Genomic DNA, 15419 nt, shown 5'->3' with positions numbered 1-15419 from the left:
AATAGGTGACTTAGAGAGAGAATCTTGTACTTCATAATGGATTAATCAAATTCATTTAAAAAGACATTTTTCTTCATACCCGCATTTCTCCCACATTTCATTACTAAGTAAACATTTTCATGTACATTTTACCTAATTTAATATTCATAAACACATGTTTACCTAATTTAATATTCATAAACACATGTTTATGAAATAAATTAAAAAATTTAATTGTAAAATATAAATCTACTGAATGCACCTTTCTTGCAATAGAGTAAATCTAGCTTAAAAAAAAAAAAAAACCCACAAAAAATGAAACAGTTGCATGCCCAAAAACCTCATCTGAAAGTTAAATTTTATGGTTTGGTGGGCTGTAACAATTTATTCCTATTTGAAATAATTATAAACACAACATTCTACTTAATAATGTTTACTAAAATTTTATCATATTAGAAGACAATTGGTAAACTACAGCATTTATTTCTGTAATTTTTATTATTAGGATAATTACATGGTCCTTGTTTCAAATTCATTCTTCAGAAAGTAAATTACCAGCTTAAATCTGAGTTTCCATTGTTAGCATACTTAATTTATTTAAAAAAGGAACTCTGTTTACCCATTGGAATCTGTGAGTATAAGTGATGAAACCTTGCCACTGAATGCTATGTCTTGATTCTGGTGATAGAAATCTTGTAGGAAAAGCAAATGCCTAGTGAAAAAGTACTCTCAAGAGAACAGTATAATAATTATTTTTATAAATGAACCTGGACTACAGAAGACTAGAGGTTATAATCTAAGGATCTAATACAGACTAGATTACTTTCCTGGTTATAATAATTTCCTGTGGATTGGCTAATGCTGTATATTTGGTATCATTACTTCTATTCTTTTTTATAGTAGGAATATATATTGTAACATGAACCAAAACATAATCAAGTGAGTATGTATATTTGGACAAACTGTTGAACAATTTACATGTTAAATAATAATTAAATATCTATTTATGCTTCCCATATTCATGGAATAAAAGTGCTGCGGTCTTTAGGTGAAAACAGTTCATATCGGTGTACTTTCAAAGACTTCTCTTTCCTCTGTATCAGTATCATATATTTGTGTATATTAATATAATGAAATTTTAAATATTTACTTCATGAAAGACAATGAATAAAACATCAGGTCATATGTTTATCATTTTTTTTCTTAATTCCATGAGAACAGAGCATATATTGCAGTACCTTTGGATATTGCTTGACAGGAATCAATACTCTTTCTGAGAGCTTTATGTTTTTGTTGCTGATGACATCAAGATATTTCTTTTCTTCATCTTCCTTTTTTCCATCAGAACCTTGAAATTTTTCAATTTCTGAAAAAAAAAACACAAGAAAAAACAGTAAGCAAAAGGAGAAGTCATCATAAATATGAGTATTCTTATTACTTGCCTTCTTAAAAAGAGACTTTGAAGACTCTTGATAGACTTGAAACATCTGTTAACAGCTATGGACATGCTGCTACCATACATTAAGATGACCTCTGTTGGGACACCTGGGTGGCTCAGTCCTTAAGTGTCTGCCTTTGGCTCAGGTCAGGATCCCAGTGTCCTGGGATCTGGTCCCACATCCAGCTCCTTGCTCAGCAGGGAGCCTGCTTCTCCTCTGCCCCTTCTCCCTCTGCCTGCCACTCCCCCTGCTTGTGCACTTTCTGACAGGTAAATAAATATAATCTTAAAAAAAGCGGGGATCGCCTGGGTCACTCAGTCATTGGGTGTCTGCCTACAGCTCAGGTCATGACCCCAGGGTCCTGGGATCAAGCCCCACATCGGGCTCCCTGTTCCGCAGTGTGTTGTGGTGGGGGGTTGGGGACTGCTTCTCCCTTTCCCACTTCCTCAGCTGTGTTCCTTCTCTAGCTGTGTCTCTCTCTGTCAAATAAATAAAAAAATTCTTTAAAAACAAAGTCCTCTGTCAACTCAAACTAAAAAGTTACCACTGAAGATGCGACTGTCTTCCATGAAGAAGTTAATTTTTAGCATCTTCAAACAAAACACAAGGAAAAATATATGCCCTTTAACAAAAAATATCTAAATGAACATAACTTTCCTAGGGACAATAAATAGAACAAAATATATTTTAAGGTTACATGTTTCATTTTTACTCTGGGTTATTCCTACAAAAACAAATTGGAAAATAGTAATCATCCATTATCAAATTGGATAGTAAAGATAAATAGCATGTTATTTTATATTCTAACAAAACTTAAAGGCAATTAAAAAGCGGGTCACAGCAAAGTCATTTAAAGGATTAAATCTGTAAATGCTATCATTCATGTTCATCATTATGAAATTATCTGTCCATATGTTTAAAATGAATCACTACTGTTGCCTTATGAGACTATTCCCAAAATGGATATTTTTTGAGCAAATGTACAATATTTATCTACTCTCTCTTTTTAAAATTAGTTTATGCCACAAAGATTCTTAAACCTCTACTGTGGGTACCACAGACAAAATAGAAAACAAAAAAGTCTCTGTTTTCATGGAACCTATATTCTGATGCGAAAAATGAAAAATTAGAAAATGAATACACACACATATATATATATATAAACATACACATGCATATTTATGTGTGGGGATAAAGAATAAATAAAGCTATTAAGACAGGGGTTTTTTTGCTTTTTTTTTTAGTTTTATTAGATATAGGGCAAGAGCATTCTGTTTCTGTAATTTTGGAGTAAAGGAAAGGTGATGATACCCATTAAGTATGGAAATTCTCAATTCATGCTAATTTATATTGCATTTTGAACAATTATTTTTTATAGATCTGACTACTTCTGGAGGTAAGAGGAATTCTGTATTGCATCTAACAGCTTTGTTCTTTGCTATTTTATTTGTAATTAGCATCTTTTCCAAAATGATTTCACATACCTTACATAAAATCCCTATAATATTCCGGATGGAAATCTTTTAGCATACTATTTATTTGGCTCACGTGGAATTGTTAAAAATCTTTTTGAAGTAAGATTACATTGCTTCCTCAGATTGGCGGAATGAATGCTACACTGCATTGTTTGCACAAAGTCATTTACAATCACTTTTTTCAGGTATATGCTGTAATTTCACTAAAGACAATTATCTTAAAATAAACTGTTCTGCTTGAAAAGAAGCTATATGCAGTATGTCTATAATTTCTACTAAGAACAAAGGCATCAGATTCTTTCTTTTCCATTCCAGATTGTTAACAAGCCACTTTAACTGACTGTCTTTTTCAAACAAGCAGCATTCTCTATTCAAGCTTTTCAATCCCTTATATAATAATTACACACAGAACTCTGACAACTGCAAAGAAAGAATATTCATTCTGTCTTCTGATACTGATAGTGAACTTCTGATCACTGCCCTCTGGGTACATGATCCTATCTCATGCTATACTTCCTAGTTTTGCTGAGGCGATTATAATGTGAGACACATGGAGGAAACCAACTCAATCCCCACTCTACTAAATGTATGGTTTCCCCTTGTCACTCTGCCATAAAATAAACTGAATTTGTTTGTCATTGTTTGTTCTCTACAAAACTACTACCCTTGGCATTTTCAGATGTTTGTAATTTTATCAATCAGTAATTAATTCCAATAAATTTTCCATCAAGAAATGGTGCTGAATAAAATACCATTTTGATGTTTTTTCTGCTCATTTCTACACTTTCCTTTTAGAAATGTTGATACATCTTTTGCCCTTCTGATACTTTCAGGGAGTTATCTTGTCTTTCTTGACATATCTACATGATTAATAGCTCAGTAATTGTATTTGTCAAATGCATAGTCACAGAATAGTATAAGTCAAATTTGCCTGATTTTAAAACCAGAGAAAACAATGTATACAACACCTTTCTTTTCTAAATTTTAGCTTAAAATAATTCTTTATTTCATCATTAATGCACATTTTTTGTGGGACGTTTAGACAATACAGGTATCCATAAAAATTTAAAGGCACCCATTATCATCTAGCAATAACTAAACAGTTTTGTGCAGAGGAGTTGAACAATTGTTTTATACTTGTTTATACGGTCTCTCTTTAAATTTAGCTTCATATTATTGAGAAAACATATTCTACATTAGGGTAAGCTTATGTCAAATGTCAAACTACACAGATTTTAGTATTTTCTGTCCTCCTTTCATGTTTTATCTGTTAATGTCCATATTCGTTCAAGAATTTTTTTAAAGCATTCATTGTCTTATTTTTAGTGGCTCTCTCCATAGTACTGAAAGTATGACATTACAACAGAGTTAACTTTTGGTCATGGGTGTATTCACCTTGCATCCACTAGCATTTTAGTCATCTAGAAGCTATAGTGAGAAAATATTTTTTTTTTGTAATAAAAAACACATAACAGGACTTACCATTTTAATCATTTTAGGAGTACAGTTTAATAGTGATAAGTTTATTATGTTGTTATGCAACATATCTTTGGAATGTTTTCATCTTGCAAAACTGAAATTCTAGGGGCGCTTGGGTGGCTCAGTGGGTTAAGGCCTCTGCCTTTGGCTTGGGTCGTGATCCCAGGGTCCTGGGATCGAGCCCCACGTCGGGCTCTCTGCTCAGCGGGGAGCCTGCTTCCTCCTCTCTCTCTGCCTGCCTCTCTGCCTACTTGTGATCTCTGTCTGTCAAATAAATAAATAAAATCTTTTAAAAAAAAACAACAAAACTGAAATTCTAGACTCATTGAACTCTCCTTTTCCATACCCTTCCCACAGGCCTTAGAAACCAGCTTTTCACTATCTGTTTCTATGCTTGACCACATTAGATACTTCATATGAGTAGAATAGCACAGTATTTGCTCTTTAACGACTGACTTATTTCAATTAGCATAATATCCTCAAGGTTTATCCATGTTGTAGCATGTGTCAGGATTTCCTCCTTCTTAAAGTCTGTATAACATTCCATTGTAGATATATAGTACATTTTCTTTATCCATTCACCCATCAATAGACATCTGAGATGCTCCCTCTTTTTAGCTACTGTGTATAATGCTTTGATGAACATGGGCATGGAAGTATCTCTCTGAGCTCTTTCTTTGAATTATTTTGGATATATAAGCAGAAGTGGGACTGTTGGATCACATAGCAATCCCATTTTAATGTTTTGAGAAACCGCCATACTATTTTCCATGATTGCACCATTTTATATTCAGAACAAAAGTGCACAAGAGTTCCAATTTCTCTGCATTCTTGCCAATACTTGATATTTTCTGTTCTTTTGATAACAGCTATATCCAAGAAATCACTGACAAATCTAATGTCCTAAAGCTTTCCCCCTATGTTTTCTTCTAGGAGTTTTATAGTTTTAGGTCTTACTTTTAGGTCTTTAATCCATTTTGGGTTAGGTTCTATGTATGGTGTTAAGACAAGACTCCAACTTGATTCTTTTGCATGTGGAGATCCAGTTTTCCCAACACTATTTGTTGAAAAGACTGTCCTTCCCTCATTTTATGTTCTTGGCACCCTTGTTGAAGAACATTAGACCATATACACAAGGGTTTATTTCTGGGCCCTATATTTTGTTCCAATGGTCTACATTTCTGTCTTTATGTCAGTATCACACGGTCATCATTAGTGTTACATCATATAATACACACACACACACACACACACACACACACACATACATACATACATATATATTGTTTCAGTTTTGGGGTTTTTTTTTTTAAGTTTTTATTTCAATTCCAGTTATTTAACGTACAGTGCAATATTATTTTCAGGTGTCAATATAGTGATTCAATACTTCCATACAATATCCAGTGCTCATCAGAAGCACACTCCTTAATCCTCATCACCTAATTAACCCATGCCTGAACCCACATCCCCTCTGATACCCATCAGTTTATTCTCTATGGTTAAGAGTCTGTTTCTTGATTTGACTCTCTCTCTCTCTTCCCCCCCTCCCTTACACTGTTGGTGGGGATACAAACTGGTGCAACCACTCTGGAAAACTGTATGGAGGTTCCACAAAAGGTTGAAAACAGAAGTACCCTATAATCCAGCAGTTGCACTACTAGGTATTTACCCAAAGAATACAAAAATACTATTTTGAAGGGATACATGCACCCTGATATTTACAGCATCATTACTTACAATAGCTAAATTATGAAAACAGCCCAAATGTCCACGGACTGATGAATAAAGATGTGGTGTGTGTGTGTGTGTGTGTGTGTGTGTGTGTGTGTGTAATGTATTACATATAATATACAAATTTTTTTACATGTCTCATATTTTGAAAACAGGATGTGTGACACTTGAAATTTATCTTTTGCTTTCAAAATTATTTTGGCTATTTGGAGTCTCTTGAAATCCCATACATGTTTTAGAATTTTTTTCTATTTCTGCAAAAAAATAAATAAATAAATAATTGAGATGGGATTGCACTGAATCTGTAGGTTTCTTAGGGTATTATGGACATCTTATCAATATTAAGTCTTCCAATTCACAAACACAGGATTCCTTCTTCTTATTTGTATCTTCCTTCATATTGGTTAGTGATTTTTGTAGATTTCAGGTAAGAAGATATTTTGAAGGGAATTTTTAGTTCTGCTTTGTTTCACTTTTCCCTCATTTTCCTTGGGCATATAATTTCTTAATTGCTTCTTCTTGGTTTATTTTATTTTATAAAACTTTTAAATTTGCATATTAATTCATTTTTTATATTTTTATTGATTGATGTATTTAATGCTATGAATTTTCTTTAGAAAACTTCTTCAGCTATACCTGTCTATTCTGATTAGCTGTTTTTCAATTATAATATCTTTGCAGAATTTTGGCAATTTCATTTTGTTACTCTCAAAATGTTGTTTAGTGTTTAATATCACTTTTAAAAATGTCCAGATGCACACCATGACAGACTGTGGACTCTGAGGATCAAACTGAGGGTTTTGGAGGGGAGGGAGGTGGGAGGCTGGGTGAGCCTGGTGGTGGGTATTATGGAGAGCACGTATTACATGAAGCACTGGGTGTGGTGCATAAACAGTGAATTCTGGAACACTGAAAAGAAATAAAATAAGAAAAATGTTCAAATGGCAGAGCCAGTCTTACTTTGATATTAATTTCTTTTTTTAAAATACTTTATTATTTGGCAGAGAGAGAGAGACAGAGAGCACAAGCAAGGGGAGTGGCAGAAGCAAAGGGAGAAGCAGGCTCTGTGCTGAGCAAGGAGCCCAATGTGGGACTCGATCCCAGGACCCTGGGATTATGATCTAAGCCAAAGGCAAATGCTTAATTTACTGAGCCACCCAGGCATCCCTAATTTCTTTCTTTTTTTAAAATTGCATTGTTAGTATTACTTCTATATTTTAGATTTCTTTTCTTATTTTTTTAAGATTTTATTTATTTATTTGACAGACAGATCACAAGCAGGCAGAGAGTCAGGCAGAGAGAGAAGAGGAAGCAGGCTCCCTGATGAGCAGAGAGCCAGATGTGGGACTCTATCCCAGGATCCTGGGATCATGACCTGAGCCGAAGGCAGAGGCTTTAACCACTGAGCCACCCAGGCACCCCTATATTTTAGATTTCAATGAAGGAATTCTTAGTAGGTAAATTTTTGGTCAGGACTTATAAACATTACCAGGAATGGGTATATATTCTCTGTTTTTGGGTTAAAAGTTAGCTGTAAATCAATGTGATCTTTTTCCTACACTGGGCTCAACTTGGAATGAAAGAAGTGTGTAAGAATTTCTTTGTAATATGTGTATAAGTGGAATTTTGGTTCCTAAATTATGCACATACTTAATTTGACCAAACCCTACTGTTTTGTTCCATAAAATATGGTAGGAACATTCCCACAAACAGAAAAGATGTATTTCTATGACTTCCATTTCCCTCCAATGACTTAGATTTTTTATTTTATTTTATTTTATTTTATTTTATTTGACTGAGAGAGAGAGTAAAAGTGTACATGCAGGGGAAGAGGCAGAGAGAGAAAGAGAAGCAGGCTTCCCACTGAGCAGGGAGCCCAACGCAGGGCTTGATTCCAGGACCCCAAGATCATGACCTGAGCTAAATGTAGATATTTAACCAACTGAGCCACCCAACTGCTCCTATATTTTTTTAAATATTTATTCATTTCTTTTTTTTTTAAGAGAGAGTGAGACAGTGCATGGGTAGGAAAGAGGAAGAGGGAGAAAGAGACTCTCAAGCAGATATCCCCACAGAGTGCCGAGCCCCATGAAAGGCTAAATCTCACAACCCTGAGAAGATGAACTGAGCTGAAATCAAAAGTTGGATGCTCAACGAACTAAGCCACCTAGGCACCCCCAATGGCTTAGATTTTTAACCTCACCTAATTCTCCTATAGAAACAAGACAAATGCCTAGGATAAAAAAAGGGGGAAAAAAACCTTAAACTCTGAAAACATCCCCATAATCCAGACGATCTATAAGAACCCTATCAAAAAGTGGGATTCTGAAAACACTGAAAATAGTAGGAACTCTACTAGGTCCTGTATAAGGTAGAGTGTGAAAAAAATTAAAATTTAGATGGCTCCAAGAGTCCTGGAACACAGAAATTTCAAGAAAGTACTTATCCTCAAAAGAAGAGATGACCTGTAATGTAGAATTTTCTGTGATCTGAAAAGAAAGAAAGAAAAACAAAAAACTGGGACAAGACCACACAAGCTCCAAATGATGAGTGATTGTGAAGTAAACAATGGAGACCATATAACTCATGAGGAAAACCTAAACAATGGAGACTATACAATGCTTGAGGAAAAAGCTGGCAGTACTATAGTAGCACAAGCACTTCAGGATCTCAAAAAACAAAAATGTCTTTCTTTAAGAGTAAGTCCCTTCCTGAGAGGGAAAAACTGCTTCAAGCAAAGTCCTCAAGGAGTGTAAGGCAAGGACGACACCCCAGCTGAAGAGTCTATTCCAAGAGAAACCTCCTAAAAACACAGGCAAAACTTTCTCATTTAAACATTAAAAAGAGAAACAGTTTGTGTTGAACCTCATACAAGTATATTACACAAAAAAACAAAAAAGGAAAATGAACTAAATAATATATTGACAGAAAGTGAAAGCAGGAGAGAAACATAACAAAGCAGAAAATATATATTAAATGAGGGGAAGATATGGGATGTACAAAAGTAATAAAAGAGGGGTATGTATCAGAAATAGAAATGTGTTATGTAAGAACCAATAAATTAGAGGAACATGTAAAAAGAGCTATCAAAGCTCAGGAATGAATGAGAAAGAGTTTAATTCATAAGTGAAAAATAAACTAGAAATAAAAAAAAGACTAAATGGACAAAAGAAGAGAAATAAAATCAGAGGAAAAAATTAAGCACCACTATCAAATCAGAAAGTTAAAAAGATGTGAGAGAAAATGAAAGATGTAAAAGACAGGTAATGACCAAGGTGTATATACCTGGAGCTCTGAGAAGTTGAAAACTAAAGCAATAAAACTGAAGAAACACTAAAAACTACAATTCAAGAAACTGTTTCATAAAAGAACTATATGATAATGTCACATGAATGGAGGGCTGTGACTAGCTCAATGTTCTGATCCGAGGGAGAGGGATAGGCAGGCAGAAAGAAGAAGAGAGGTAGAGGGAAAAGGGGTGGAAAAGAGAAGGAGAGAGAGATTGATTTTGAGGCTGACAGGTATAAACAATAATGCAAAATTTAACGGACTAGAAGTAATTGCTACAAAATTAGTTTCAGACAGTGGTTAAAACTCAGGCTTAAAAGAACAAACACGGTGCCTGGGTGGCTCAGTGGGTTAAGCCTCTGCCATCAACTCAGGTCATGATCTCAGTGTCCTGAGATCAAGACCACCCCCCACCCCCCCCACCCCCCGCCCCAATCAGGCTCTCTGCTCAGCGGGGAGCCTACTTCCCCCTATCTGCCTGTCTCTCTGCCTGCTTGTGATCTCTGTCTCTATCCAATAAATAAATAAAATCTTTAAAAAAACACACACACAGAAAGCAAGAAGACAAAAAACTGTTTTAAAATATAAGCAGTGTATGTCTGCCTCAGTTTGACACCTGGAAATTAGGAAAGAATTTTTGGTGTATTGTAAGGATTAACTAAATTAATATGAGCAAGGTGCTTAGGAAAGTGTCTGTCAAAAGCATTGTTGTTTTTACTATTATTCTCATTATTATATACTAAATTTAAAAGGACCAAAGCAATGTTTGCACTACAGCCATAAGGCAAAATTTCACTGAAGAGGGATCCAGAAACTGATTTCCAGATTAAGAAAACATTATAGAGAAACAGGGAAAGCAACTTGCTGGACTGAAGAATTATATTGTATAATTCTTACATATCAAGAAAGGCTTTTAATTTTGCTAATATTTTAAAAATATTTTTAGTATCTGCCCTATGTTTGTAGTTTATTATATTCTATAGCCCCAAGCATAAACAATGTCAAATCGTTTAAAGTTTAAACTCATCCTGAAAATATGAATAAAATTTCAATGAAGGGGATTCTATCCGAATTTATACCTCCACATTCTAGTCACTTTCTTAATATATGTGATTTTTTTCTGAAGTCATAATTCACACTTTCTTTTTAAAAAAATTTTATGTATTCACTTTGAGGGAGACCATGTGGGTGTGCGTGTGCATGCGCGCACACACATACACACACACACACCAACAGTGGGAGGCGCTAAGGGAGGGAATCCCTCAGCAGACTCCCCATTGAGCATGGAGCCCAGGCTGGACTGGATTTTACCATCCATGAAATCATGACCTGAGCCAAAACCAAGAGTCCATCATTCAACCAACTGAGCTACCCAGGCGTATCCCTAACTTATACTTTCTAAACTGGATGTGTTGAGTATTTAACAGTGGTCTCCCATACACTTCTACACAGCATTTTTCTGACCTCCAGAATACAGCTGGCTTAAGATTTTAGAAACATCAGTAGCCATAAAATTGATGTGTTAGGCTGTGTCTGTATAGCAATGCTTTCTACAAGTTATTTTATTGTGGTTAAATTTATTTTTGTAACTGGCACATTATAGAGATTCATATATTTTAAATATAAATGACATATAATTACACAATAACAGGGAAATCACAATTATCTTGTTTCATGGAAAATCAGTTATTTAACATAAATGAGCTTTTCTCTTAAAACCAAATTTAAAATTGGGCAGTTGCATATTTTAAGTGATCTTTCTAAAATAAATTCTTTACTTCCCAGTCATTTCAAAGAATATGCTTTGCATGATCCAGGGACTTTATAATGAATGTGAGTGATTCTATCAAAGCTAATCAATGTGAGCAATGAATTTAGTCTTTCATTAATTGAATAAATACTCCCGAATTATAGTCTACCTCACAAAGTATATAGAGGATTAAGTAGAGAAGAAAAAGAGTAAAATCCAGGAAATAATGAGGGAGACTTAGCATACATGATTGAGGTTGAAGAGCCACTAGCGATGAGACTTGGGATAAATCCTGAAAGTAAGATATCTTCTCCTAACTATAGGTAAGAAGTGAAGGGGGAGGGAGGGAAAAATAAATGACAGTCCCTAGATAAGTGATCCTAGCAACAACATCGATCGTGTGTGCGAGTTGTGCACACACGTGCTGATTTTTTTTACCAAGAAATCATATAACCAATCTTGTTAGAACTATATACTAAATAATAATAAATGTTCTTAGTCAAACAAATTACAAAGAGCATGGTTATACTTAACTATTTTTTGTGCCTAAATTTTTTCATGGAGTGAAATACATGCTCTTCCAAGTACTTAAGAGTTCTAAAATTCAAATAACTTCTAGTTCTAGTGAAATTTTAAAGAATCAAGATACATTTACTTTCCAGTTAGGCTTTGAAAATAATTTTTAATGCAATATGAGAGAAAAGAACATTTACATGCAAGGTATAATTGTATAATATATTGAAGCAAAGAACATGGAATTAGTCTGGGAAGAAAACAAGTTATTGCCAATAAAATATAAATGACCTTTAAATATAACAATGGGGAATGATGCCAGTATTGAGTTATTTTGAAATTTATGCTTTGTCTAAAACCAAAAGTCAGTAAGAGGTTGTAAAAAATTCTTTTATTTATGGGTATTTTCCAAAAAGACTTTATAATACAAATAATGTTCAACTGCCTAGTGATTAGAAGTCCTTATTATAAATGAGGCATGAACAACTTACACTTACATTATAAAACTGAGCAAAGGTTATCCTACTTATTTCACCTTCAAATTAGACCCTTTAAGTTGCTAAGTAGAAAAGTTTTCTGCTATTTGTATTTGAATACAGAACCAAGCTTTTATCAATTAATGTAATAGAATAAAAGAGTGAAATATAGAGTAATTTTCATCTTCCTTTTAGAATCCCCATGTAAGGCGCACCTGGGTGGCTCAGTGGGTGAAGCCTCTGCCTTCAGCTCAGGTCATGATCTCAGGGTCCTGGGATGGAGCCCCGCATTGGGCTCTCTGCTCAGCAGGGAGCCTGCTTCCTCTCTCTCTCTCTGCCTGCCTCTCTGCCTACTCATGATCTCTGTCAAATAAATAAAATCTTTAAAAAAAAAAAAATAGAATCCCCATGTAAAATCTCAGACATCAGCATTCTATAATGCAAGAGGATTCCAGCATTTTTTAAAAATCTAAGTCTAGAATGAATGGCAGCATAGACCATAAACAACAACTGTTTGTTGTAAAACATAAACTTAACATTAATTGTAAAAGAATCTGAGGAAATGATTTGGCACAAAATTTGCTTTGTTGATATTGATCAGAAAGATATATATACTTTCAAATCTCAGTCTCAAAGAAAGAGTGAGGAAATATCAATGTCACTTTGACATATGTAATTTTTTTTAGCAGCATAACTCCATGGGGTAACAATTATCTCCCTTTTCAAATAAATAAACAGGAGTTCAAAGAGCTAATGTAATATATACTATAAATACAAGAAGGAAAACAATAGGAAAAGGAGAGATTTAAAAATTCAAGAAGATGGGCGCCTGGGTGGCTCAGTGGGTTAGGCCGCTGCCTTCGGCTCAGGTCATGATCTCAGGGTCCTGGGATGGAGCCCCGCGTTGGGCTCTCTGCTCAGCAGAGAGCCTGCTTGCCTTCCTCTCTACCTTCCTCTCTCTGCCTTCCTCTCTCTGCCTGCCTCTCCGCCTACTTGTGATCTCTGTCTGTCAAATGAATAAATAAAATCTTTTAAAAAAATTAAAAAATAAAAAATAAATAAAAATTCAAGAAGAGCAGTTCTCAATGTAGCCTTATATTTAATAATGCAAACAAAAATGATTTAAAAAAAAAAAAAGAGCCAGACTTTGCTTAAAAGTATCATTTATCATGGGGTACCTTGGTGGCTCAGTTGGTTAAGCATCCAACTCTTGGTTTTGGCTCAGGTCATGATCTCGGGGTCATGAGATGGAGCCCTACATTGGCCTTGAAATTCTGTCTGTCTCTCTCCCTCTGCCCCTCCTGCTCGTGCTTTCTCTCTCTCTCTCTCTCTCTGTCTCCAAAATAAATAAATAAATCTTTTAAAAAATACCATTTAGCAACTTGTTCTTATATAAAATATCTTCTGGGGAGTGGGTAACTAAGGTTCATGTCTTGTCTCACGTGCTTCTAGAAAGCTCAGAGCTGAGCTGTCTTTAAAGAAAACTTACCTTCTTCTAACTAGCCTAGGATAAGGATTTCTTGTGTAATTCTTTTTCCTTTTCACCCTCTTTACAACTTTTTGATTGTTTAATTTGTGATAGCATTTTTACCCTTATTTTGTACATGCTTTATTATAAGCTGCCTCAAATCCACCTCAGAAATAAGTGATAAGTACCATTTTATTTTAAAATTAATATTCAGTAGTAAAAATTAATCATTAAGCCAACAATCTCTACCGATGCAAAATTTCTCTAAGCTCTCTTTTTGGTCTTTGGAGTTAACTCTGAATGCTAAAAGCAGGTCTGTCACCTGCTAGCTACAAAATCTTAAGCAAATTGGCCTTAGTTCCTTTTTTTTTAAGGAAAGCAAATCTATCAAATGATGACATTATGGGAATTGGGCAATAATTATGATGTTTTTTGATATTATAATGGTTCATATCTGTTTTCCCCCTATATTTTAATGTCTGAGCAGATTTATTTTACTCGTTTTCACAATCTGTGAACTTAGCCCAATGACTGACTAGATAAAAGAAGAAATTATGCCCTAAATATGTGTTTCCCACCAAGGTAAAATGTAATGGGTAATTTCTTACAAAACAACGCTTAAATAATAAGAAGGGAACTTTATGTGTGAATAATGATGCTAGCAAAAGAGATGTTGCAAATAATGGATCTCTCAGAATGAAGGTCAACAGGGGTAGTAAATAGTAGTCCAATTCCAAAAGGTCTTAAGGGATGGGAGGATGTTCCAAAACATAGCATAATATTTTCCTTTTTATTGAAGGCATGAACAATTATTTCAGATTTACTAATGATAAATCAGTAGTAAAGTTCTGCAAATAATTTAAGTACCTACAAAAGTAATTTGATAATTGAAACAGAAACAGAAACTGTAAAACTTTATTTAAAAACAACCCAGGGGTGCCTGGGTGACTCAGTCAATTAAGTCAATTAAGTGTCTCAGCTCAGGTCTTGGTTTCAGGGTCCTGCGTTCAAGTCCTGTGTTGGGCTCCATGCCCAGGGTGGAGCCTACTTATAAATAAATAAATAAATAAATAAATAAATAACGCAACTACTTGTTTTCAACAAGATTAACCATAAGACTATGAACTATTTTAACTACTAATTCATTTTAATACCCTGAACTCACTAAAATTGTGAAACTACTGATACTTACTTGCTGCCCTCTCCTGGCTGCTTTTCTAAATTCCAACCACTGTTAAGTCTCAGCTCGCAGGTCCTCTTCCCCATGGAGTACAGAGTAACTTACAGGGATTTCTCTCTTTGTGAACTCCTACGATTCAAATCGTGTACTACATGTTCAATCAGAACTACCTTTCAGTCATAACACAAGGCCACACCCTAACTCTATGGCTTTGGACAACACATGTAAAAGCATTCTGGGCTTCATCTGCTCCCTCCTACCCACCCTCCAACCTACCTTAAATGAGAAACAAATCTTAGGAAGCGCATTCTAGTATATTCTCAAGATCATAACTTTGTAATATAGTATTGTATTTGTTACTTATTTGTTGTAGAACACTTGGCATCAAGAGTGATGATACCTATTCCTTTCTAAGAATTTTCTATGTGCTAGGCAATGATCCTATACATGGACTAGTTGAGTACACTGTTTACTTAGAAATTTTGTGCCACACTGTTTGCTTGTAAAATGGTATAATATCTTGTAAAACTGTTGTAAGGATTAAATGAGTCAAAGAAGTTTATCCAAAATAATTTGGTATAATACCTGATACATAATAAGAGCTATTATTATTAGCTCATAATTTTATTACTTGTCTTTGA

General features: G+C 34.6%; 1 protein-coding gene across 1 annotated transcript in view; it reads right to left on the bottom strand.

Moving 5' to 3' along the window:
• Window positions 1-15419, bottom strand: part of LOC111152333 (KH RNA binding domain containing, signal transduction associated 2) — a 574955-nt gene that overhangs the window by 478482 nt on the left and 81054 nt on the right. Inside the window, exon 2 of the mRNA XM_022510830.1 lies at window positions 1218-1345. Within this exon, the coding sequence (XP_022366538.1) occupies window positions 1218-1345 (128 nt within the window). The remainder of the gene's footprint in view (window positions 1-1217; window positions 1346-15419) is intronic.

Source organism: Enhydra lutris, unplaced genomic scaffold (assembly GCF_002288905.1).
Source record: "Enhydra lutris kenyoni isolate GAN:26980312 unplaced genomic scaffold, ASM228890v2 scaffoldscaffold28, whole genome shotgun sequence".
Taxonomy (NCBI): domain Eukaryota; kingdom Metazoa; phylum Chordata; class Mammalia; order Carnivora; family Mustelidae; genus Enhydra; species Enhydra lutris.
Note: the sequence above shows the minus strand (reverse complement) of the source record. Positions and strands in the feature narration are given on the sequence as shown.